Raw genomic sequence first — 27,118 nt, 5'->3', positions numbered from 1 at the left:
CTGATTTTGTTGGTTTGCCTACTAACAAAGACATGATCAGTCAATAAATGTTATGATAATATGTATTCTAATATGGAGAGACAGAATATCAAAAAGAAAATCCAGACTTAAAAGAATATATATTAATTTATTTCCATTTCGTCGAGCAAAATAAGTACTTGATCCCCTACCAACTGATTACAGTTCCGGGCCCACAGACCAGATGGGCACTTCCGATCAACTTGTCATCTGAATTAAAGACACATGTACATACTAACATGCATAAAAGGCACATTGAATCAGCAGAATCAGTCCATAGTATGAGTGAATCAGTCACACTCCAACCTCACCAGCATGGGAAAGACCAAAGAGCGGTCAAATGATATCAGGGACAAGATTTTAGACCTGAACAAGATTAAATGGGCTGCAAATCCACAAGAAAGAGACTGGGTATTAATGACCCAGCTGTTGATGCATTTCTTCCAAAATGTGAGGAATACAAAATGACTATCCATCAGGCTGTCTGGGGTTCTATACAAGATTTGACCTTTTGTAGGGATTTGATAATCATGAGAACAGAAAGAAAGCACCCTAGACCTGTACAGGATGAACTAGACAATGATATCAAAGCTACTGGGACCAAACTTTTCAAACTTTATGGTGAGACAGCGTCATGTCTGCAACTCATCTCGCACGTTGTTTTGCTAGCTCAGCTGTAGCTCTACCTGCATCGTCTCGTTGGAGTAAACGACACTCCCTAATGCTCTGAAATATGAGGTAACGGTGCCACCTAGTGGTTTGCCAACATGTAGGCACAACAACTACCGGTACCCACAGTAGGCCTACTACAATGCCATATAAAACAGCGTTGAAGCATTAAAAAAATCTTGTTTTAATTGAATTTTAATTGTCATGAAATTCATCGTGTGACGTCACATCCAATCAGAAATGTTTATTTTGTAAATTAACTAAAAATATATAAAATTATAAACCCAAATTATTTTTTACTTAATTAATGATTCAGGTTTATGGTTTTTGAATAATGGTGCATATAACATGTAAGAATGTTTTTTTATTAGAGTGGTCCTTTAAGTGATGAAGCTGGGAAACTCAACCTACAGGAAGTGGTGAGCCTGCTAATAGATAGCTCACGTGTGTCTTTGGGTGTGTTCCAATATGCGACCTTGCTTCCTCCACTTGTGTTTGTGGCCTCGCCCCGCCTCCTGGCCCTTCCTCCGTGGAGAAAAGAATTAAAGGAGAACTCTACTTTTTTGAACATTAAGTCCATTTTCTGAGTGGTCTGCAATGTTTTAGAGTCCCCTCACCGTTTATTTCATATTTACTGCAGTCTCTGTTATTTGGCTTATTTGGATTGGATCTCAGAAAATGGCCTTAATGTTCAAAAAAGTGGACTTCTCCTTTAAGTTTCCCCGCTGTCAGCCTAGCCACAACAACGTTTGGGGGACTACTCTTCATTCATCATCCTGTTTGCAAATGAGAAACAAACTAGAAATTAGAATTGAGCTTTTGAGAGATATTGAAATGTTATGCTGTTGTCAGTGATGTCATCACGACGCATCACTTCCTGGTACAAGGCCACAAGTCCGAGTGGAGGACGCAAGGTCGCATATTGGAATGCACACATTTAGTTAAGAAAACGAGGACTCCAGGCTCCAGCCTCCTGTACTAGCTGATTTACTACTTAGCCCCCTGTGGGCCAGACACACACACACACACACACACAGAGTACGATTTGTCAGACATTGGCACACACACAAAGTCACACACACACACACACACACCACAGTCACAGTCAAAAAGATGGAAAAGGTGCTGATGACCTCACCGGTACATAATTCTAACCACATTAAACTTATGGAACGACACACACACACACACACACACACACACACACACACACATCACCAGGGGACACGCACAGGGCTCTATATTAACATCAGCCAACCATCCAAATGCGATGAGTAATTTCAGTTTGGCTGGAAGAGAAGGGCAACAACCAGCTTACTTTGACATAGGGAACGTGTGTTTGGCTAGTCATATAGCACATGCACACACACACACACACATGCACACACACACACACACACACACACACACAGACACAGACACACACACACACACACACATGCACACACACACACCTGGTGAGCAGAGGACAGGACACACACACACACACACACACACACACACACACACACACACACACGCACACACACACACCTGGTGAGCAGAGGACAGGGGACACATAATAGAACACACAGAACACAGAGGAAACATACACATACACCCCGAGGCAAACACACACACACCAGGGATTAAAGCAAAAAAAAGTCATCTGACTGAACTTTTTTTTACCGGTTAGGCACCCGATCGAGTATCACTCCGTAACCCAACGAAAACCAATGTAGCCAGGCTCTGCCCTCATAACGAAACATACACTGGTTTTATGCAAGGAACGGTGCCAGAGCCAACACTAGGCATAGGCAGACAGGGCAGTCGCCTAGAGCGGAATAGGCCTATGTCTTGAGGGCGCCAGTAAAACCAAAAAGTGCCACAAAATCAGAACTTCAACCAACATTAAACTTTACACTTCACATTAACAATGAATATTCATTATACACTCAGTAGGCCTATATACACACTCAGTATGAATGTACCTGTAGGTACTAGATCAGATGTGCTCAATTAGATGTAGGCCTACAATGCTATGTTTACAGATGCCAATTTCTAAATACAAGAAAAAGGAAAGAGGGAAAGGGGCAGGCCTAGGCCACCAGATTGACTAGAAATGGCCGAGAATGGAGGGATAATGGATACTATATCAGACTGCAAACATTGAACTGCAATTTGGTTCATGTTTTGGTTATTTCCTCTTATATCTACCCATTATTTATGAATTGTTCACAACATTATGCAGAATGGATTCACAATGAGTGTTGCTTCAAAATGGTCTAGCTGATATCATAGAATTATTGAGTTGGAATTGCAATGCGTTGATACAGTGATCCCATTATGGGTTTTTTTTAGTAGTAGGCTATATTTTTCTTTCCCATCAGAATGGGCAAACACTGTTCTGGTGAAAGCACTGGTGCGCATTGCTTGCAGAATTTCTGACATTTAAAAAAATAATTCACTGGTCATAGCAATCAGAGGGAGAAAACTAGTTGTTGGTTATTTTGTATGTTTTTCACTATTCATCCTGTAGTCTACCTCTTGTGTTCTACCGTTTTGAAAACCTATGGCTACCGGTACTTTTTTGCTTCTCGATGTGCGGTGCCAGGCACACGCTTACCATTGATTTAAAAAACGTCCCCGATTCCTACACGCACTCGTGTTCTCTCCTACAAGCGGACACGACACAGTCACAGACATACGTCTATCGTTTAACAAAAGTAACACACTTTCCCAAGCTTGTCGCGCAACTTTCCACTCGAATCAAGACAAACCACCCACCCATCAGTCCTGAGTGCGCAGTGCGCAAATAACTGAACTGAAACGACGCGTATAGAATCTAGTCCGAGAAGGTGGGCACAGACGTTTAGCCACTCAAAAACAAGCACACACACAACTGTTGCTGCACACTACTCCAGTTAGCAAAAATAGCATCACACAGTAGCCTACAACAAGCCTTGAAAGTGAAAGAAACACCGAAACGGCATTTATTGACAATGAGTCCACCCATCAGAACACTGTTTCCCAGAGCAAGACGTGGCATAAAATATTGGCTCTGCCAGGGATATCCTCCGTGACCCCTGTAAAATGCAACCCATTTTTAACTTATTTCTTAAATATATATCGGCAACAACAAAGTTAATATGCTATGATTACAAATGAGACTGTACATTATCCGTTGTCAGAAAGACAACTAGAGCTAGTTCTACACGTAGCCAGTCAAACGCGCTAAACTTTGAGGATGAAAGGCATGGTATTACGCATGGCATATCCTAGCTAGCTGCCAATGATAGCCGTCCCATTAGAGCTATGAATAATGTTAGTAAAAGTCACAATGCTTAAAAGGCAACCCCTTCATGAAAAGGACATCATGCGCAGTCGAAGTAAACTATTCATTTTTTTCCTAACTATCCGCCACGGCAGGTGCAATGATAATGGAAACATACGTGTGTCCTACCTTCTTCAAGCTATGCATTCCATGCATATGCATTATTAGCCCATATTGGAATATCAGTCCAACTCATTTAATGATTGTCATTTCATGGCACTTTAAACATAGTATTACACTTATTTTCTTTTCTGCCATCAGCAACAATGTTGGCTATTTGTTTTTTTAATCTCTCGCGCTGCGCCGCAACCGAATTGCTGACCGCTCGTGTACTTTTTTTTTTTTTTTTTGGAACACGGAAGAAAAGGGGATGGCTCAAAACTACTGAGTGAATCTGTTGTATGACACCACCGGTGATGGCGCGTGTATAACTAAATCCGTACACCAAACACACCTCTCCTTCCCTTCTCATGACCAGGAGTGCTCTCGATTTGAGTTCAGTTGGAAAGTAAAAAATTTAAATTAATTGACATGAATTATAAAGACGGAAATCCGTCCAAACGAAAATCCAGTTGACGGAAATCCGTCATAGCGACGGAAAACTTTAATCCCTGCACACGCACATACACTCACCGGCCACTCCATTAGGAACACCTCTCTAGTGCTGGGTTGGACCCCACTCCATCAGGAACACCTCTCTAATGCTGGGTGGGACCCCACTCCATTAGGAACACCTCTCTAGTGCTGGGTTGGACCCCACTCCATCAGGAACACCTCTCTAATGCTGGGTGGGACCCCACTCCATTAGGAACACCTCTCTACTGCTGGGTGGGACCCCACTCCATTAGGAACACCTCTCTAATGCTGGGTTGGACCCCACTTGATTAGGAACACCTCTCTAGTGCTGGGTTGGAGCCCCTTTTGCCTTCAGAACTGCCTGAACTGCCTACAACAAAACTCGGGTAGGCTATGGCATTCCAACAAAGATAAATTGGTACTAATTGACCCAAATTGTGCAAAGAAAATGTCCTTATGAATTTATATACCCAGCCTGAAATGTTGATGTAAAGCAGGGTTGACCCATGTTTTCATGCTGTTGACGCCAAATTCGGACCATTCTACCTGAGTGTTGCAGTAGATATAAATTCTCATCAGACCAGGCAACATTTTTCCGATCTTCTCCTAGTGCCGTTTATGGTGAGCCTGTGTAAATTGTTGCCTCATTTTCGTGTTCTTAGCTGACAGGAGTGACACCAAATGTGGTTTTCTGCAGCTATAGCCCATTTGCCACAAGATTTGATGTGCTTTGTAATCAGGGATTTTATGCATACCTCGGTTGTGATGTGTTTTTTTTTTTTTTTTTTTTTTTAAACTTAATGTTGCCTTTGTATCAACTCAAACCAGTTTAGCTATTCTCCTCTGACCTCCATCAACAAGCCATTTTTGCCCACAGAATCGCTGCTCACTGCATTTTTTTTCTTTTTCGTACCATTCTTTGTAAACCCTAGAGACGGTTGTGCGTGAATATCTCAGTAGATCAGCCATTTCTGAAATGCTCAAATCAGGCCCTTCGGCACCCCCAGCCATGCCATGTTAAAAGTCATTTAAATAACCTTTCTTCCACAATATAATGCTCGGTTTGAACTCTATCAGATCATCTTGGCCATGTCTACATGCACAAATGTATCGAGTTGCCACCATGTGATTGGCTGATCAGACATTTGCCTCAATGAACAGTTGTATCAGGTGAGTGTATACTCTGTGGCAAACACATATCACACACATATACCGTATTGGCCCGAATATAAGACGTGGTTTTTGTTATAAAAATAGTACTCTAAAAAGGGGGGTCGTCTTATTTCCGCGCGCTAGAGAAAAAAGTAAAAAAAAAAAATTTTTTTTTTTTTTTTTATAAACTTAACCTGAATGCGGCCATTAGCCTATGCTTCACAACAATGCCACAAAACTCAATAATGGATGGGTTAGGAGATTGTTTTGTCCATATCAAATTTGCAGATGCTTGTTTCGTTATGACTGTTGCACCGCACGTCTATCAACTGTCAATGTCAACGTGATGCGGACGACAGTGCAAGGGGAAAAACACAAGTCAATCGCGGCTCGTTGCCCTGCTTTTATTTGTGTTTGGTTTTACAGTCTCATCAGGAAAGCTTTGGTCGTTCTCTCTGGTCAGTCGACAACACCACTAGAAACTAAAGAAATGAAGGGTGATTCGACGAACAACCTGTAGGCTAAGTTTTGGATGCTGTCATCAGCCAATCCATGGTCATCTGTGTGTGCGCGAGAAAGCAGCGCCTTTGACAAGCGGTGCCTTTGACGATATGCCTCGCAACGATGCAACAACACAGAATAATGGTTAGGGCAAGACATTGTCTTGTTCATATAAAATCACTAGGAGTTTTACCCTTGGTACGAAATGAATATCAATCGGACTTTTAATGTCAACGTGGTCCTGATAGGCAGCGCATGGGTTTCAAGTGCAATGCGTCAATCTGCCTTTGGTCACGTTCGGTTTCTACAGCCTAACGGAAAACTTTGGATGCACAAAATGAACGGCGATTTGGCGAGACGGCTGCTGGTTAGATATTGCTATCAACTAAGTATTTCGCAAAATCTGTGCATTGCACAATAGATTGCCTATCTCTACTGGACTGGTTGCCTGGCTGGCGCAGACTAATTCTCTGAGTGTAGGCTATGTTGCGTCGCACTTTAAACTGGCGGGTCCAGGCGGCTGTAGCCTGTAGGTGCCTATTGGCGCATGACAGGTGAAGTGAGTAAAGAAAGGAAAAGGATATGAGCAGCCATCTGTGGTCTTATATCATGGAAATTCCATGAAAATTATATTGTGAAATTTGTTCTTTGTAAAAAGCCTCAGATTTTCCAACAAATTAAAAACTGCATTTTGAGAAAAGTTTCCAATGTGAAACAAAATTAAAGTCTTCAAAAAACTTTTTTCCCCAGAACATGAGCCTGAAAATGGGGGGTCGTCTTATAATCAGGATCGTCTTATATTCGGGCTAATACGGTACAAACCCCAAATCCGGTGAAGTTGGGACGTTTGGTAAACAGTCAAATTATCAAATTAGAAATGAGTACATATGTCCCCCAAAACAATATTTTTTCTTGGTTTTAACACTTAATATGTAGTCTTTTCACTATTCTCCATCTAATGAATAGATTTAATGTTTTGAAAATTATAGCATTTTGATTTTATTCACTGTTTACCAAACGTCCCAACTTCACCGGAGTTGGGGTTTGTAGAAACACACATACATACGTGTATACCATGTGACACAATGTAAACTCCTGAAGTCACACCTGGGGGGTAGAGGACACACAGAGGACATGAAACAGGAGTAGGTCACCACACACACACATCAAACACACCATGAGCAGGCACAGCGGACACTCAATACAAAGCATTCACACACTACTTGACTAAGCCCAGCATTTAGTCACTTTCACACACACACACACACACACTGAAATGGCCTGGCACAGTGGGCTGATAACATTCCTACACACACTGTCTCTCCGTCTCTCTCTCTCACATACACGTGCGCGCACACACACACACACACACACACACACACACACACACACACACACTCTCTGTCTTTCTTTCTCTCACACACACACACATGTACCTGCATTTCGCAGCGTGGGTAGGACTACTACAGGCATCACTACACATGCACACACACACACACACACACACACACACACACAAACCTGCACCAGCCGTTCGCAGCCTGGTCAGGTAAAGAGCACGGCTGGGTAGCTGACTGAGGGCCCCCATACTCAATATGAAAACCCTCTCTGACACACTCGCACACACACATAATCTCTCTGACACACACTCGCACACACACATTATCTCTCTCACACGCACACATACACACACACACATACACTCCCTCTCACAAACACACACACACACTCGCACACCTTCGGTATCTACTAGCCAACGCCGACTTTCACCCGCATTTGGCTACCTAGCGGGTGTTAGTGTTAAGCCCTGTCGCACACACACACACACACTCTCTCTCTCTCTCACTCAGACAAACACCCGTACCTGCAGTGCGCAGGCTGTTTTGCAGGTGAAGAGCACGGCGGGGTATATGATGGATGCGGTGAGCAGCATGAGCGCGGCGAGCATGGCGAAGCCGGCCTTGAAGTCGTCCCAGTAGAAGTAGAGCAGGCGCTCGCGACGCTCAGGGTCCTGCAGACGCAACACACACACACGCACACACACGCATGCACACACACACACACGTCAGTCAATACACACACACACACACACACACGTCAGTCAATACACGCACGCACACACACACACACACACACACACACACACACACACACACACACACACACACACACACACACACACACACACACACACACGAGATTAATACACACACACACACACACACACACACACACACACACACACACACACACAGGACAAGACCGCTTCACCCTGCACTCCCTTGCTGTCACTCACACAGATACACACACTCCATAGGTGCCGCAAAGGGGGATGCAGTGGTGCTCCCAAAATGAGGATTTCACAACTTTTACTGTAGACAAATGAGTGGTGTGCAGCAGCAGTAATATCGCTAAGAAATAAAGATTGAAGTAGAAAATGCACCGCCACTTTGAAACTCGTTTTGGCGCCCTTTTCACACACACACACACACACACACACACACACACACACACACACACACACACACACACACACACACACACACACACACACACACACACACCAGCACTCTCTATCTCTCACTCCTTCACACTCCCTCACCTGCAGCTGTTCTGTGACGCGTGTGAGCTCCAGCAGCAGGATGAGCAGGGACAGCAGGCAGCAGAAGACCCAGCAGAACAGGCACCAGGCCCAGTAGGAGCCCGCAGTGGACGCCCCGACGTGTGGGCCAGTCTGGCCCGCCGCCGCCGCCAGGCTGAAGGCGATCAGCGTTAGCACCGCCCCCGCAACGCGCAGCATCCCCACCGGCTCGCTCACCGCCCGTAGCTCCACCCACTGCGCCATGGCGACGCGCTTGCTTTAGCAAGCTAACTAACTACCCACCTATGCTAGTTTAGATTTAGAGTTGCTATAGCTATCTAGCCAATAAGCAGCGAGGTGTGATTTAGTTGGTTCACTGGCCACGCGGCCGCTTGCTATAGCTAGCTAGCTAGCCACCTATGCAGGTCAATAATGAGATGATTTAGCTAGAGAGTTGCTATAGCTAGCTAAAGCAGCTCCTCTTTGGGTGAAGTCAACTTAGACCATATTTGTAAGTAAATAATGAGTTGATTTTAGCTTGAGGTCTTTTTTTTCCCTCGACAAGTTGATAGTTTTCACCCAGACTTGTACTCAAAGGATTTTTTTTTTTTAATTATTATTATTTTTTAGAAGGTAAGTGTGTGCCAATCCCCTCTGTACGTCACGGCACACACACACACACACCACCTCACAGTGTCGCCCTCACGCCTCACGCTTCTGGCCTACTTCCTCCTTGTTGTATCTGTATCTTATCTCTTTGGTGCTCCTGAACCCTTGCCCTCTCCTTCCTTTGTTGTTTCTGTGTATTTCCGTGTGTCTCTCGAGTCTGTAGAGTCTAGTTCAGCATGGGAAATGCCGTTTGGGAAAGGTTAATTGTTATGCTCTTGGTCAGGACAAGTTGCGAAGAGATTTGAAAGTCGATGATAATCAGGCTAGTATTCGAGTAGTCCAGTTGTAGTGGTAGGCAGTGTCCCTTTGGGCTGTCGGCCTTCAATGCAGTTGGCTTTCATCCATGTATTCCTCCCGGTAGTTACTGTAGTTCACCAAACAGCAGTGTGTTGACCTCCACCATCTGTGTCAGCCAGGTCTATAGGGTCTCTGTAACAGAGCACATGGAATATTTGTTATAGCAAAGGAAATATGTTCACATGTGCATTCAGTATGTAACGGTAAAGAGATTGTTCGCATAAGGGAATTTAGCATTAAAGGGACACTGTGCAGGAAATGGTCAAAAAAGGTACTGCAATTATGCTGCTCATTGAAACTGTGCTGCCTATTGCCAAATTTGACTTGAGTAAACTTGAAAGTTTACTAAGTAATAAACAGATATTTTCTAGTATGGTCCAAGTAGAGTCATTTTTGTAGCTAAAAATGGCTATTTTTGGAAATTCAAAATGGCGGATCATGGAGAAGATCCCCCTTTTCATGTATGAAAAGTGCAATTTTTCCAGTCATAATGAATACTTAGAATTTGATGGTGGTGCTAAGTATTCATGAAAAGGATTACATTAGTGAATGGGCAGCATGAATTCCGAAAATAAACAACTAAAAATCTCACACAGTGTCCCTTTAACACTGAAAACGTGTATCAGTTACTAATGTTTACATTAAACGGTTGAGCAGGTTGAGGCTGTGTGTTTGCATCTTGTCTCTGCTTCATGTTATACAGTGGTGCTCATATGTTTACATACCCCAGCAGAATATACAATTTCTCTGCAATTTCTCACAAAATATGAAGGCTTACACAAAAACTTTTTTTTCACTCATTGAAAGTGACTGGCTTAAGACATTTAATAGCAATCTTCTGTCTTTACTCTTTCAAAAGCATGATCACAAGCCAAACTACCCAAATGACCCCGTTCAAAAGTTTACATACCCTAGTTTCTGATGCTGAATATGGCCCTGTTCAACGTCAAGGTCCGCTCTAAATTGTTTGTGGTAGTTGTGGATAAGGCTTTTAATGTTCTCAGATGACAAAACAGCACATTCTTCCTGGAAGAATGGTTGTTTCCCATAATATCTTTGGGTGTCTTGCTGGAACCTCACATTTGAGGTTTCCCCTGAGTGGCTCAATGATGTTGAGATCAGGAGAGTGAGGTGGTCGCTCAAAACCCTTCATTTTATTCTTTCTGAAGTCAATGATAGGTTGATTTGGCTTTCTGTGTCGAAATATTGTCATGTTGGCACTGTTGGAATTTCAATTCAGAAATGCAATATGAGGGGGTTTGGTTGAAATCAAGCCATTGGGCAAGGGAATCAGTGCATTGCAATGATCATTGCAAGGGAAATTGTTCAGGAGGCATAGGACAACCAAAAAATAACTTCAGGTGAAATATAGGACAACATGAAAAAATGTTTTAAACTGTACAGCAAAGAGGCACTTGAGGAAAGATGGGCTGTTGGGGGTTGCCAGGAGAAAGCCATTACTACAAAAATGCAAACATGTTATTTTGCATATGATACACCAAATAGCATAGTGAGAAGCATCAGAATGCCTGTGACAAAGTCATTTGGAAAAATGAGATCAATATGGAACTTTTTTCAGCTACTATTAACCGTACCATTTGGAGAACAGTCAACAGAGCCTATGATGAAAGTTACACCATCCCTTCTGTGAAAAATAGTCATGGACCACTGATGTCATGGGGACATTTGAGTTACAAATGCACTATACTTTTGGTCCATACTCACAGAATGATGAATACATTGCCCTGTGAAAAATACTGGAGGAAACTTGACACACATCAGCCTTGAAACTGCACATGGTCCATTGTTTGGACATGCCAACATGACAATATTTCAACACAGAAAGCCAAATCAACCCATCATTAGCTTCAAAATTAATAAAATGACTTTTTGAGCGACCCCCTCATATTGCATTTCTGAATTGAAATTCCAACTGTGCCAACATGACAATATTTCGACACAGAAAGCCAAATCAACCCGTCATTGACTTCGGAAAGAATAAAATGAAGTTTTTGAGCGACCATCTCACTCTCCTGATCTCAACATCATTGAGCCATTCAGGGGAAACCTCAAATGTGAGGTTCCAGCAAGACACCCAAAAATATTATAGGAAACAACCATTCTGCCAGGAAGAATGCGCTTTTGTCATCAGCCTTATCCACAACTACCACAAACAATTTAGAGTGGCCCCTGATGTTAATCAGGGCCATATCCAGCATCAGAAACTAGGGTATGTAAACTTTTGAACAGGGTCATTTGGGTAGTTTGGCTTGTGATCATGCTTTTGAAAGAGTAAACACAGAAGATTGCTAATAAATGTCTTAAGCCAGTCACTAGCAATGAGTGAAAAAAAGGTTTGTGTAATCCTTCATATTTTGTGAGAAATCACAGAGAAAGCGAATATTCTGCTGGGGTATGTAAACATATGAGCACCACTGTACCTCTGCTACATCCTGACCTACGCTATCTCAAGGTTCCTAAACATGCACATTGACCACACAGCACACGACCAAAGTTATCAATCAGTTGCAATCTAATTTATCACTTTCACAATGACGTATATGGGGATCACTTTCTCTTTCATGGCCAATCGTGATGTAAAAGATGTGCCAGTGTAATGAATAAGACTGTTGAGGCTTTCGGGGTCAGCTCTATGTTCCCACAGCGTATTCCTGCTGCTCCATATTCCAAAATTTTAAAGAAATTATTCAAATACAGCCCGTATCTTCAACAACTCCATGTTGACACATTTCAGAGTAAACTGAGAGCACATGCCTTTCTCCCCGCCTTGGAACATAGGGCCTAAATTTGAATACGGTCTTCGAAATGTGGGAATATGGAGCGGCAGAAGCATGCTATGGGACCCTTGGGCTGTGGGACTACGGGCCTAAAAAACAACGTTAAAATCTTAGTGATGTGGGAGGACCAGTGGGCTGTGTGAACATAGACACGCTCCCAGGCTTTCTTTACTCACTCGTTCTGTTTCTCAAGTCTTCGTTCATTCATACTCGCATACTTACTTGGGCCTAGTCATAGTATCCAAGGTCTTCATTCACACCAACATATTCATAGTAAACCAGGCTATTAAATTTACTGGCTCAAGTCAACCGTCCCCTCTCACTCTCACCCCCTCCATCACTCCTTCCAACTACTTTCCTTCAGGGTGACACTTCAATGTACCACTGGCACACAAAAACAGATATAAGATATCCTTCAACTACGCCGCTGTACCCCTACTCAGCAAAACATGAACATTACCAACATTACCCCTCAGCATTCATGTATTGTCTTGTCTCGTTTGGTCAAGTCTTGCCTTATTTCTGTGAGAATGACTGGAGCTACGCCAAAGACGATTTTGAAAGTGAAGTGAAAGCCCATTGGGAAACTCCAACTCCCATTGTCATTGTGACTCAGCACTCCACAGCACACAAGTGAACACTGCACACAACGAAATTGCATTTATGCCTCACCCGTGCAAGGGGGCAACCCTCAGTGGCGCCCCAATGGGAGCAGTGCGGTGGGACGGTACCATGCTCAGGGTACCTCAGTCATGGAGGAGGATGGGGGAGAGCACTGGTTGAATACTCCCCCCACCAACCTGGCGGGTCGGGAGTCGAACCGGCAACCTCTGGGATGCAAGTCTGACGCCCTAACCGCTCACCCATTTTCTGTGTAATGTGTAACAGACAAGAAAGTTTAATATAATCTAATCGAATCATTCATTCACTTTTACTAGTATACGTATTCATTCATACTAGGATTCACACACACAGTAATTGGTACACCAGGTTAAGGTGGTGTCTACACGTTTGTCTTTCTGAAACTTTCGCACGGTGCGCAATACCCACAACCTTTGGATTTACCATTCACACTAAACATAGGGGAACTAATACACAAGATATATCTACTATCACCAGCCACTTTATTGGGTACCGGATTGGACCCTATTTTAACTTCATAACAGCCTTAACTGTCTGTAATATTAACCCTCTGAGGTCTAAGGCCTTTCAGAGGCTTTTAGGCTGCTTGCACCACCCTGACATTTTCAAGTATTTTCAGCTAACAGTAAGCATCTATGCAAAAGTGGAATATATGGTTGTATTGTGAAAAGCCTGACAAGAAATAATCTGAAAAAAAATTGGATGTCATACAAACATGTTTTATTTAAATTGAGTATAAACACAACTGTACAAAAAAACAGGTTTCAGACGTCTTCAAAAAGTTCAAGAAAACACACAATAAATATATCTAGCCAAGACTTTTGAAGTTTGAATCTTGTAAACAAATGTGTTGGCAGCATAAAAGTGAAAAGGGCATTTAGAAATGTTTTGTTGTTTTCATACAAAATCCAAAAAAGAATGACTATGTCACTGCCACTGCCTGTCTCATTTGAATACTAATGAGATAGGTGTGAAAAACCTCTAATGGCCCACACCCCCCTGTCAATCCCCATGTGCTCTGATAGCCCCAACCCCCCTGTCACTCTACGTCTGCTGTGTTTACCCTACCTGAAAGGGGCGTGTTGTCACCTCTGAATAGCTACTCAAGCACCGGTACTTTACATGTGAATAGCTATAGGTGTGGCTGCTACAGGCAGAGAGTACAGAATATGCGAAGATTTCTTTTCACTTTCTTTAAATTGGGCCAGCTATATAATTTATTTAATATATATATATTTGAAATCTGGAAGGTCTGAGGTTTCTAATGGCGTAACTTATGTGTTTCAATGACAAAAACTCACAGAGTTACAGATTTGTTTTTGGAGACATGTCAAATTGCCCTCTCAAGGGCACTTAGACCTCAATGGGTTAATACAGTAGGCTGTAGTGTTGCAACAATTCTCAATGCTAAGGGCCCAAAATTCGAAGAAATTATCCCAACTCCACTATTCCACCACCAGCCTGATCTTTTGATAAAAGGCCAATTCTATCAAACGAGTATAGCAAACGAGCATGGCAAACGAGCATGGCAAACGAGCACGGCAAACGAGCATGGCAAACGAGCATAGCAAACGAGCATGGCAAACGAGCATAGCAAACGAGCATGGCAAACGAGCATAGCAAACGAGCATGGCAAACGAGCATGGCAAACGAGCATGGCAAACGAGCATGGCAAACGAGCATGGCAAACGAGCATAGCAAACGAGCATGGCAAACGAGTATAGCACACGAGTGCCCTACCATTTGCGCCGCGGTAGGGCCTCATGGCCAAATTCTCATCCTACCATCCAAGTGTCACAGCAGAAATCGAGACTCATAACATAAGCTTTTCATGACGCAATATTTTTTTTCCCTGTGAGTCCAATGTCCAATAAGAGCTAACTTATATGGAACATAGCCTACTATAAATAGCCCATTCATTACCTGTATATGAGATTTTATAGACTTTTTACAACCACATTTGTATACATTTTCCTCCTATGGATAGCCTAGTCATCCATTCACGGTGAAAGCCCATTGGGAAACTCCAACTCCCATTGTGAATGTGACACAGCACTCCACAGCAAACAACGGAACACAGCAAACTCCACACAACGAAATTGCATTTATGCCTCACCCGTGCAAGAGGGCAGCCCTAGGAAGCAGTGCGCGGGACGGTACCATGCTCAGGGTACCTCAGTCATGGAGGAGGATGGGGGAGAGCACTGGTTGATTACTCCCCTCACTGGAGACCTTTGGGCTACAAGTCTGACGCCCTAACCGCTTACCCATGACTGCCCAGTGTCATACTCACCAATTTCTTCACGCCAGCGTACTAATTCATGCACATTCATTTCAACTACTCTACGCATGTCATTACTCAGGCACACGAGCCTACTCATTCACTCTGCTCAAACATAAGCACTGCACATACAACCTGAGACACAGTTGAGTGGACAGTATTTCAACAAAAAAATAAAGTAAGGTTTTTTGATAGCTTCTTCCCCTCTACAGTCAGACTGAAAAACAGAATATTTGACAAACTCAATAGATTTTCAACTTGGATCACGTTTTTGAATGTTTTTCTTTTTTCAGAGGGCCTGCACAAGAGAGTTCCTGTGTGCCTGGACAACTAGTTCATGCACAAATGATAAATGAAAAACTTTGTTTTGAGGTGTTCACTCGTCTTGTTACATCAGTCGACTGATTCACTTCTTCACTCGCACTAACCAAGGCACCTTCAAAAACCGTCTGCAAAATGCCTGGGAAAAGGCGCCCTCAGCCAATAAAAACCTAAGTATATCAGCCTCCGAAGCAAATAAAAACACCAAATGTTTTAATTTCAAAATGAATTGTTTAATAAAAAACTCAAATATCATGAGCCCGAATGCTGTGCCCATGCAGCTCCAGGCGCCTGGGTCAATGCTGTATATACTACACCCAGCACCCAGCATCAAATGGGCTAAAGACTAGATTGCTGATTGATTAATTTGCTCTTTCATGGCTCTATTCAACTTTTCTTTCTAAATAGTCTCCACCTTCTACATCAAACGAACAAGTGAATGAGTCACCCATACACACATTTGTACATTCACACTGGCCTAGTTACAAGAAAGACTAAATACAAAGCCAATACAATAATTGGAAATAAGAAATAGAAGGATAGACAAGAGGAACGCTCAGAAACATCTGATGTCCTAACCCACTACCCCTGCCCCATCAAGTCCAAACTAACCCTACCTCAGCATTGCCACTCCATTGAAGAGGAAAGAAGAAATGAAAGGCTACCTCAGATCTCTGCCATCGTTCCTCTTCACCTCTTTCCTTCTGTATGCCGCTCTTTTTGTCCTCCAACACGATTCTCTATCCCGTCTGGGTCTCTGTTTGTATGACCATGTGTGTGCGCCACTGCCACCCTTCCTCAGTGATTGAACGCAACTTCAGTCCTTAATGTAAACTCCACAGAAGTGTGTGTTTGCCCAAGTGTCAGTTAAAGACTGTGCCAAGGTCTATGTGTTTGCCCAATCATCGAGAGAGAGAGAGAGAGAGAGAGAGAGAGTCTAAGCGTGAGCCAAGTGGGTGAGGCATGAGCTAACCAGTGTGTGTACTGAGCTCTCTGTGTGTGTGTGTGTGTGTGTGTGTGTGTGTGTGTGTGTGTGTGTGTGTGTGCGTGTGTGTGTGCATAGCATCACGGCCGGGCTTATCTGTAGTTTTTATGGCACCTAAGGGTTTACTTAGTCCCCTCTTATCGTTTATCAGATCCCACTCTGGACTCTGCCCAGCGCCTCACTCATTCGCACATGCGCACGGTGTGTGTGTGTGTGTGTGTGTGTGGAGGGGTAGCCTAGTAGTGGTGGGTGATAGTGTGTGCAGGACCGAATTAAGACACTGTAGTGCCCCTTGGCACTAGTACCTCGCAGGTAGCCAGGCCTTGCCCTCCTAGTGACGCAACAGCTTCAGCGTTGCTACCAGTCAGGTCAAGAGCAATGCAAGTACTTTCTGAATTCCGGCAAAATCGGGAACTCCGCCGTCTTTGTTAAGAAGCCAACAATCATTAGCAAATCAAGGGAGGCCGTTTAGGAAACGTTAATTGTCATACTCTTGGTCAGATCAAGTCTCTAAGTCTCTAAGTCTCCCCGTTAAAAATATTTGTTAAGTTTGTGTCATGTGTCTTTATTTTGAAAACAGAACAACAACATAAGCTTCCAAATCTTTCACAGCTTATGCATGCCCTCACACACACACCCTCTACATCAGCACATACATACATCCAATACAACAACTACCTCACACACATATACACCTACAGGTGAGCTATAAAATCTCTCTCTCTCTCTCTCTCTCTCTCTCTCTCTCTCTCTCTCTCTCTCTCTCTCTCTCTCTCTCTCTCTCTATCATTGCCTCATAAAGTTTCAGTTGAAGTTCTTTTTTATTTATTTATTTATTTCTTTATTCTCTGTCTTTGTTGGTTTGTTTTTGTCTATGCGTCAATTGTCTATTGTCATTTATGTATATTTGGGGGGGGGGGGTTTAAAAAAAGTTTATATGGTAGTATGCTGAAAAATGATTGAAAAGAATTGAAGTCTTGTATGGGCATATATTGTGAACTAGAAGAAGAAACAAGAAGAGAGAGAGAGAAAAAGGATGGTGATGATGATGAAATGTCATATTGAAATGAACTGTAAGCCTTGTGAACAATTCTACCAATAAACAAAGTAACAAAAAAAAGTTTTTGTCATGTGGTGCCGCTGGGCACTGTGCCACTTGCCCTTATGGATAATTCGGCCCTGGGTGTGTGAGCAGTAAGGGGAGGGCAACAGGTGTGTGTGTGTGTGTGTGTGTGTGTCCTCACGTATACTTCAGAAAATGGATATGGCAACTTGAGGGAAACAATATACAGTACACACATTACATTACATTTCATTGGGCAAAGGGACTTACAATCGAGGACATACGTAATCATAGCCTACAACACTTGCAGATATTGTGCAGAACAATAGCCAAGTGCAGATGCCAAGAAGGGTCATACTTTTTTGTATTCATTCTTTTATTACATTGGCACACACACAAACTGACACACACACACACACACACACACACACACACACACACACACACACACACAAACTGACACACAGTCAAAAATATGGAAAAGGTGCTGATGACCTCACCAGTACATAATTCTAACCACACTAAACTTATGGAAAGACAGACAGACAGACAGACAGACAGACACACACACACACACACACACACACACACACACACACACACACACACACACACACACTATTGATCAGTGCATAATAGCCAGGTTGACAGATAAGAGGACATTACTGATTTATGGACTTTATGGGGTACCTAAGTCTCCACCCCTTTCTTGTCGCCTCATGCGGCATGGAGAGTCAAAAAATAATTACTGGGCTTACAGTAGGGATACATAGGAGGCGAAGTGAAGCGACACGAAATTCAACCGTCATCAGGTCGTCGCAGCGAATCAAATGGAATGGAACAGTTATGTTATTGATTTGATTGGGCCGTGGCAGGCGAATCAGCTCCTCATTTACATAACATTAAACTGTCTTTAATAAGTTTGCTTCGCTCCTGATCGCTTGCTTTCGCCTCTCTCATAGGAATGAATGGCGAAATTGGCTTCCCTTGGCCAAATTCGCGGCTATGTGTCTGTAACGATGCGAATCCAAACTTGTAAAATCCACCTGTGCACCACAGATCCACAACGACTCGCCTCGTTCGCGTCCATTTTTTGTTTTTTTTTTGGTCAGGAAGTAGGGGGCGTGAGTTAAAAGCCCCATTGTCCCAACTGTCAATCAGACTACTATTCTCTGGAGGCAGCGTGCTGATTGGTTCGTTCCGCTCTGCCCGTTTGCATCATGAACGTAGCCATGTGGGCTGACCGCGTTTTCAAAAGATCAAGCGTGTTGTGCGCGATGATGTGACATTATACGTCACCTCATGTCATCTATCGACTTCTAACGACTTTTTTCAGAACCAATAGCGACTTTCGCCAATGTTCTTTTATCATTTTTTGCAACACTACATATAAAGGCGTTTGTGTCTAACGCCAGTGCATTCTGCGTTGAGGTGTGACGAAGGGTGCATCCCAATATGCGTCCTTGCCTTCTCCACTTTTGCTTGTCTCCTCGCCCCGCCTCCTGGCACCTCCTCCGTGGAGAAAATGATAAAGTTTCCCAGCTGTCAGCCTAGCCACAACAACTTTTGAGGGACTGTTTTTCATTCACCATAACAATTGCACACGAGAAAAAAACTTTACAATTGCGCTTTTGCAAGATATTGAATTAATTTTCCGTTGTCAGTGACATCATCATGAGATCACAAGCAGGCAAGTGAGCAAGGGAGGAGGGAAGTCCGCATATTGGACTCCACTCATGGTCCTCAACGCCGTGGGAACAGTGTTGCCAGACTGTATGCGGGTTAAAAATGGCGTTTTGAAGGGAAAACCACCCAATTTTTGGCCATAGAAATCTATAGAATTGTGCGGGCTGTGTGGCTTCCAGGCGGGTTTTGTGCATTTTTTGGGCTGGAAATCATTAGCCTCATCTGGCAACCCTGCGTGGGAATGCACTGTGATTGTCACATTATGGGGGTTCACACAATTTCTACGCCGTGTCGGCTATTGTCTGTTCTTCAAAGCGAAAGTGCTCTACTGTGCCCTGACCTAAACCATACCTAACCTCAACCTCTGGGGTCATGACCCACAATCAGGGGGATCACGTAGAGATGGGACTGTTTGGATGTAAGAACTGCAGGTAAAGCTTGACTGGCCATCAGGCATAGTGGGCATTTCTCTGTGGGCCCCGCATTCTTGTTGGCCCCTATTTTCAGGAATGTTCACATTTAGCTAGGGTGCGGGACCCACCAGTGAGTCATTTCTGTCCCGGTAATTATGAGGCAAAAGTGGTCCGGCCCTATTTCTCCCCCAGGCCAGCCTTGAACAGACATTGGAATCAGTGTTGCCAGATTTGGGCTGCTTAGGATGGCTGTGTGCGGGTAAAAATGGCATTTAACAGAAAGACCCGCCCAATTTTTGCCATAGAAGTCAATAGAATTGGGCGGTATTTTGGGCTTCTAGGCGGGTTTTTAGCATTTTTTTGGGCTGTAAATCATCCTCATCTGGCAACCCTGATTGGAATATAATGCACATCCCTGACTTAGTTTGTAGAGGGTAATCCGCCCTGTGTCATCCCACCGGATGTTGTCAGATTTTCTATGACAAATAAATGACTGACGTCCTGAAAACAAGCACAAAAGAAGCAATCAAAGGGGAGGGTCCAGTGTTGCCAATTTAGCGACTTTTTGCCACCTCTGGCGACAAAAAAAATAATTTAGCGACTTTTCAGGCTCAATCTGGCCGAATCTAGCGACTATTTCGCTTGTCTTGTGAGAGGCAAATCAGTGTCGCTCCCCACGACACCACACAATGCATTTCCAGAGGCGGCGGGTAGAGACAGACGTGACACATGATGCACCACGGTGTGGCAGCGTTTGTGATACGCGCAGGAATTCTCATGCGCGTACATCTGCTTGTATGAGACTACGGCAAGCGATATGGGACAAAGATATGGCAGGAACCGAATGTCAACATAAACCGAGATTACACAATCTTCGATATGGTCACCAAATGTTTTGGGACTGTCATTTATGTTATGCCTACACTTTGGAATTAGATCAGAGTCTTGTGGTTACACAGGTTTATTTAACTTTACTCGGTCTACCCTACAAGCATATGACAAATTTAAATGAGCACTAGCAGGCTGGCCGCACCGACCGCAGTGAATCTCGGGTACATTGCGACAAAAAACTCATCTAGCGCCTTTAACGGCTTTTTGGTGCATGTGGCGACATTTTAAAACGTGCATTTTCAGTGACAAATTAATTGTTTTTCCACATAATTCTGACTCTGCTGCGCCGCCGTCAGAAGCGTTTCCCACGGTTAAGCGGGGCTGCAGATAAGCTCTGATATCCAAAAAGTAGCTAGCACCGCCCATTTGTACTGTGGACAAAGGCATGTGGGCACGTTTTCTGTAGATCAGCGCGCCGTGCGTGACATTGTGACGTCATACGTAACGTCATGATGTCATCTAGCGACTTCTAGCGACTTTTCAGCAAGCCCATAGCGACTTTGGCTGATTTTCTTTTGCCAACACTGGGAGGGTAGTCAGTCGCGTGCCTAGTCAGGGAAGACCTTGCTCTTTGCGGGGGTCTGCGTGGCAGCTAAAATCCCCCACAAGTGACCACAGAAAATGTGAGTTAGCAGAGCTGTAGTAGGGTCACTTGTAAAGGGCCGTACACACACATCGCTGCTATTTACTAGGTTCTCGCTTGCTCGCCTCTCTTTCATGGAACGTTCACTGAAAGTTCCCGCGGCTTTAACTGCCAATGAACAGGTGAGAAGTACCAAACTCTGCCTTCCAATTGGTTACATGCTTACTCGCCTCGCTCGAAGATAAATATTTTCAACTCGGGATCCGCCCACATCGCATCGCTTGTACAGTACTCGCCTGCTAGTCTCGCTGGAACACATTGACATTCTATTGAGTTCATTCGCTGAGCGAGTAACTAGCAGCGACGTGTGTGTACGGCCAGTCCCGGATTAAGGTGGGTCTGGGCCCCGGGGCAAGGAGATTGCAAGGGCCCCCCCTCCCCGACACACACTCCCCTACAAAAGTCTTTCTGCTCTTCCTTCGTGCAAAATCTACCAACTCATCAAAGTTCACCTGTTGCACAAACTGTGATTCAATTGCAAGAAGTGAGAGGGAGTTCAGACGATTTTGGGTCATTTTCATCCTGAGCTCATTTTTTATTCGAGCCATTCTGGAGAATGACCGTTCCCCTTCACAGTTCGTAATTGGCAGAGTCAAGAACAGTCGAAGTGCGATGTAAAGACTTGGAAAAGTGGACTGCAAATCCAAATTTACCACGGTCTTCAGCATTGTATTTGGACATCTGTGTTCTTTTGGAATGAATGATTTGAATTTAACAAGTTCATCTGTCAGCCTCATGGTTAGATCAGTGGGATATGCTGCAGCAAGTGCTTCGGCCCTTGAAGTGAGCTCACTGATTGACATATTATCAGGCATGATAAGAACATGAAAAAGATTGTCAAGTGTGTGTATGCAGTTAACCGATGGTCAAGACAGGACACAAGCTTGTCAATTAGAACATTGAACGTTTCAATTCGAAACTTTTCTTTTCCACCTAATTTAACATCTGGCTCTGTACTTTCATCAGCCATATGTTTGCACTTCTTTGGGCGCTGGAGATCATGTCTGTAGTCTTGGGAGACTGAATCAGTAACACTTAAGGCTGATCTTTAAAAATGGGCAAAATTGTCTCTGTGCTGCCACAAAATCACGAAGAGAACTGAGAAGCTGTGTTGCCGTATTTATGTTGATGTTAGGCTTCTGTAACTGCAGGCTTGTGGCTTGGAACCGCTGCAGTATTGTATCCCAAAAATATGCCATGACAGCTATCTCTAGGGTGTCCAGTTTGCCACAAAGTGCAGAGAAACGCCCAGCTTCTGGGCTACTGTCAACAGCATTGACACCAACTAAATTCAATGAATGCGCAGCACAGAGGACATAACAAATCAATGGGGTTTTGGAAAGGAAAAACGTCCGCACGTGTGGGCGTCTCTAGCGACAAAAAAACATTTATCTGGCTGCTCGTCTTTAAAGTGACAAAAAACATTGTTCTCAACATAACTGTAGCTTTGCGCTGCTGTCAGAAGCATTTCTAACGGTGAATCAGTGCTGCAGATTAGCTCTGATGTGTAATAATCCGCTAGCACTGTCTTCTACTACAGACATAACCGTCCCCACACGTTTTCTAGACATTGGCATTGCGTGCATGGTGCTGTGACATCATACGTAATGTCATGATGTCATCTGGTGATTTTAAGCGACTTTTCAGAGAGCCAATTGCGACTTTCTGTGATTTTTAGCAGGACTGAGTCCACTGGAAAATCCATATTGGTTTTTCTCTTAGGGGTCTTACACACCAAGGCGGTAAAGCGTCGCGGAACGGCCACGTTTTTTACCGGCGTCAGTGAAAATACATTGAAATCTATCTGTCCTTACACACCAACCGGCGGTAGTCGGGCGTCAGCGGTGCGGGAGCCGGCTCCGCGCCGCGCTGCATTTGGAAAATAGAACTCGAGCGTATTTTACACGCCAGCGACCGGCGGTGTCTCATTCAAATGAATGGCAAAGTAGCATGCTAGCTTTGGCTGTGGGGAGGGTTTTGAATAGGACTGGCCGCGCACGCCGACGCTGTCAGTGTGCAAGGCAGAGAAAAGCACGCCGGCCAAAACTAAGCAGAAAGACCGCGTCCGTCCTGCGACCGTTCCGTTCCGCCCTGGCATGTTTTGGCCCTTACAATGGCTGCCGTTCCTCATGGCCCAGGGATCCTCTGGTTGTCGTCCCCCATGGCCCAGGGGCCCTCTGGTTGCCATACATCATGGCTCAGGGGCCCTCTGGTTGCCATATTCTGTGGCCCAGGGGCCCTCTGGTTTTCGTACTGCATGGCCCAGGGACCATCTGGTTGCCATATCCTGTAGCCCAGGGGCCCTTTGATTGCCGTTTCCTGTGGCCCAGGGGCCCTATGGTTGCCATATCCCGTGGCTCAGGGGCCCTTTGATAGCCGTCCCCCGTGGCCCAGGGGCCCTCTGATTGCCGTCCCCCGTGGCCCAGGGGCCCTCTGGTTGCCATATCACGTAGTTCAGGGGTCCTTTGCATACCTGCCGACCATTACGCATTTTGTGTAGCAGATACGGATTTTGACATCAAACTACGGTGCTGTCACTTCAAAATACGAGAAAAACCAATAGCAAAGTGTGTTCATGGGCCCTTATAAATTGCTCTGTAGACTTGCAACCAGACAGAGCCGTAGTATGCTCTGCTTGCAATTGTCTCGCGCTGGCCTTTCCATTGGCCAGCAACGTGTGTGTGTGTGTGGGGGGGGGGTATTGACCAATCAGTGCGCTAGTTTAGACGTCTTCATTTGTTGTGCTGCGCTCCTCTCGAGTCGAGGCATCAGCTGCCGATAGAAAGTTTACTTCGAAATCACACAAGCAGAGAGACTGGGTAATATAATACTCCTATAATCTCTGAAACAAGTGTCCTCCTCCTGTCATCATGTATTATCCATCTTGGCACTGTCGCTGTAGTTTTACAAGTGAGCACCGTCAAAATCACCGTTTCAAAGGTAAATGGGCTTTGAGGAAGGTAGCCGGTATGGGAATAGTGAATTGCGTCCAGTTGCTAAATCCGTAAACTTATGAAAATAAATAAAGGCCGAGGTCTGCCGTAATGGTTCACCCAATGTTTCGCCATATTTGACGGCAATATGTTGTTGCTTGTTTTGATATTGGACCGAATTACTTCCGAATGAGAAAATGTGTCGATGACTGCGCTATAAATTAGCAGATTAGCAGCAAACTAAATTCGGTTTCCCTTTGCGTCGGATCATTTAACTCGGGAAAATAAAGCGATAGTTCTAACGGTTGTGCTCGGAGTACATCCGTAAAACCTACCATGACACCGTACAGGAATACTGTTCCCCCCTGAGTCGTGGCCCATTCTGTGAACAGGTGTAACAGGTCGTGCGTTATACCAAATATGCATCACTCCACGACTACTATCCGTAATCACGTAAGGCAATATATTAATAAAATCAATTCTCCTATCATCATATATGTGCCGAACAGTGAACAATAGCCAACTCATGGCGGCAGATGAGGGTAGATAGGCCTACTATTATGCAGAGAAGTAAAAAAGAAGCGCTCAAAAGTTACCGTGGAAGTTCCAAGAGCAATGGCCATTAGCCCCCGTCCCTCAGTAGGGCCACTACATGACGCATTTTGTACTGAATGAATGCAAGTGTGATTTTGATGTTAGCCCCCAAGGTAATAATATTAACTTGATATTATCCTAGCTTAGATAACACTTGTCTTTATCTTTTTCTCTACTGCTGATGCTTCTTCACAGTAGGTGACAACATCACCATTTATTAATATTGGGGGAGATGATGTAAGGATCATTACAATTCAACTTTTTGTTCATACAAATCACTGAAATGCTTCGGTATTATATAATCAAATTATACATTTTCCTACATGTACCTTCTACAGCCAAAAAAATAATTAGCAAATGCTTCGATTTCATACTCAATTCCAGCTCCTTAACACCCCCAAGTGACCAAATGCTCTGTTTGGCTGGTACATAGGATAACTTAATAGCCACTTACTAGCCAGACTGGTGGTATGTTTGACTAGTAAGATTAACAGCCATATTGGCTGGTGATCAATAAAGTTAATTTAGAGGCCTGGATTCCAGCACACTATATCATAGCATTTTATTGGTGTTATGGTGTGAAACAAAAAAAACATCTTCCATGAAAGTTTAATAAATTATGGTAGTTCAAAGTACTGTGAAGAGTAAGATAAACTATTTGCCAGATACACGGGATGTTAGGCTAAAATGCATTAAAATGCAGGAAATTGCATCTAAGAAAAGCATTTTTTTTCTGGGGAGGACCCCTACACCCCCTCCCTGAATGAAGTATCTCATATCTTCCCTGTTGACATTTGGCAGTAGGTGTAGGGCAGACTATGCAAAACAAAGTAGTCTCTCAGATGGGCCCGCCGGCGGCCCCGTTGCTTTGCCATGCCAAGTTGTTGCGCCGTGAATTGCCGCGCCGCGATAAGTTGCTACTCAAAAATTTTTTTAAAGGTTGGCAGGTATGCCTTTGCCATCCTCCGTGGCCCAGGGGCCCTCTGATTGCCGTCCTCCGTGGCCTAGGGGCCCTCTGGTTGCTGTACGACATGGCCCAGGGGCCCTCTGGTTCCTATGTCCTGTGGCCGAGGGCCCTCTGACTGCTGTCACTCCCCCCAGCCCATTTCAGTTAACCCTTATAGACTAAAGAAGTACAACTAAAGAAGATCCTAGAATAGAGGGCTCTATCGCAATCAGCATCGACATCTGTATCTGGATTGTTGTTGGGCCCCCCTGGGCCCCCTGGATCCATGGGCCCCGGGGCGCCAGCCCCACTCGCCCGGTCGGTAATACGGCCCTGTGTACGGCCCTTAAGGATGAGTGAGAAAAAACTAGTTGCCATTGCCATTGAGAAACACATTCACATGACCGGCGGAGCAGGACAAAACAACAAGCACAAGCCCAAAAAAACGTAACCCGGGACTTTACAAAATTAACAGCGACTGCTCGAAAAAAGAAGCCCAAAGTTGCTCATTATAAGTGGACTTGGCAACACTGATCACATCATTTGTTGTACTAGTTTTGGATAGTCAGTGTTTTTAGCTTTTTGGTTTCATCATTTTTGTTTTGACAGGAGTGGACAGAGCTGAACACCCCAGTAACCGATGTCTGTAAATGTGTTTCTATTCCTGCCCAGGTGTGTAATCTTTCATTTTTAATGGAAGGAAGGAGCATTGCGGAGATGCCGTTACACCTTCTACTTTTAATGAGTCCTCCATACATATACGTACATATCTTCCTCAATGAAAGGATCACCATTGCCTGTAATATTCAAGCTCGTCCGTTTTAATAACTATGTGCCTGTCTCTTCTTGGTATAACAACTCTGAATGCATACAAGTGTTCATCAAAATAAATGGTTTGTAACTTAACAACTCAGAAGATGCTTTCCTTTTTCACAACAAATTATTGCACGAGTGGTCACTTGAATTTTAGAAAGTGGAGGTTACGCGCTCACACTAGTCTATTGCCTAATAATTATTATTAAAAACTGGGTGCTGAATCCCACATAAAACAAGGACAGCACTTTTCAGATGTTTCTTTTTATCATTCGCCTACGAACATTTTGGGCAGGGCCCTTCTTCAGCGTGTAATTGTGTTTACACCCATAC

At 44.1% G+C, this 27,118-nt stretch overlaps 1 protein-coding gene across 1 annotated transcript in view; it reads right to left on the bottom strand.

The window, feature by feature from the left end:
• LOC134442994 (myeloid-associated differentiation marker-like protein 2) overlaps positions 1-9,074 on the bottom strand; it is a 36,707-nt gene extending 27,633 nt beyond the window's left edge. Inside the window, exons 1-2 of the mRNA XM_063192935.1 lie at positions 8,827-9,074; positions 8,094-8,205 (exon numbers count right to left, since the gene is read on the bottom strand). Coding sequence (XP_063049005.1) covers positions 8,094-8,205; positions 8,827-9,074 — 360 coding nt within the window. The remainder of the gene's footprint in view (positions 1-8,093; positions 8,206-8,826) is intronic.
• Between the last annotated feature and the right edge of the window lie 18,044 nt (positions 9,075-27,118).

The sequence above is a fragment of the Engraulis encrasicolus genome, unplaced genomic scaffold (genome assembly GCF_034702125.1).
Source record: "Engraulis encrasicolus isolate BLACKSEA-1 unplaced genomic scaffold, IST_EnEncr_1.0 scaffold_27_np1212, whole genome shotgun sequence".
NCBI classification, from domain to species: Eukaryota; Metazoa; Chordata; class Actinopteri; order Clupeiformes; family Engraulidae; genus Engraulis; species Engraulis encrasicolus.
The sequence above is the reverse complement of the archived record's forward strand: the minus strand, read 5'-3'. Positions and strand labels throughout refer to the sequence as shown.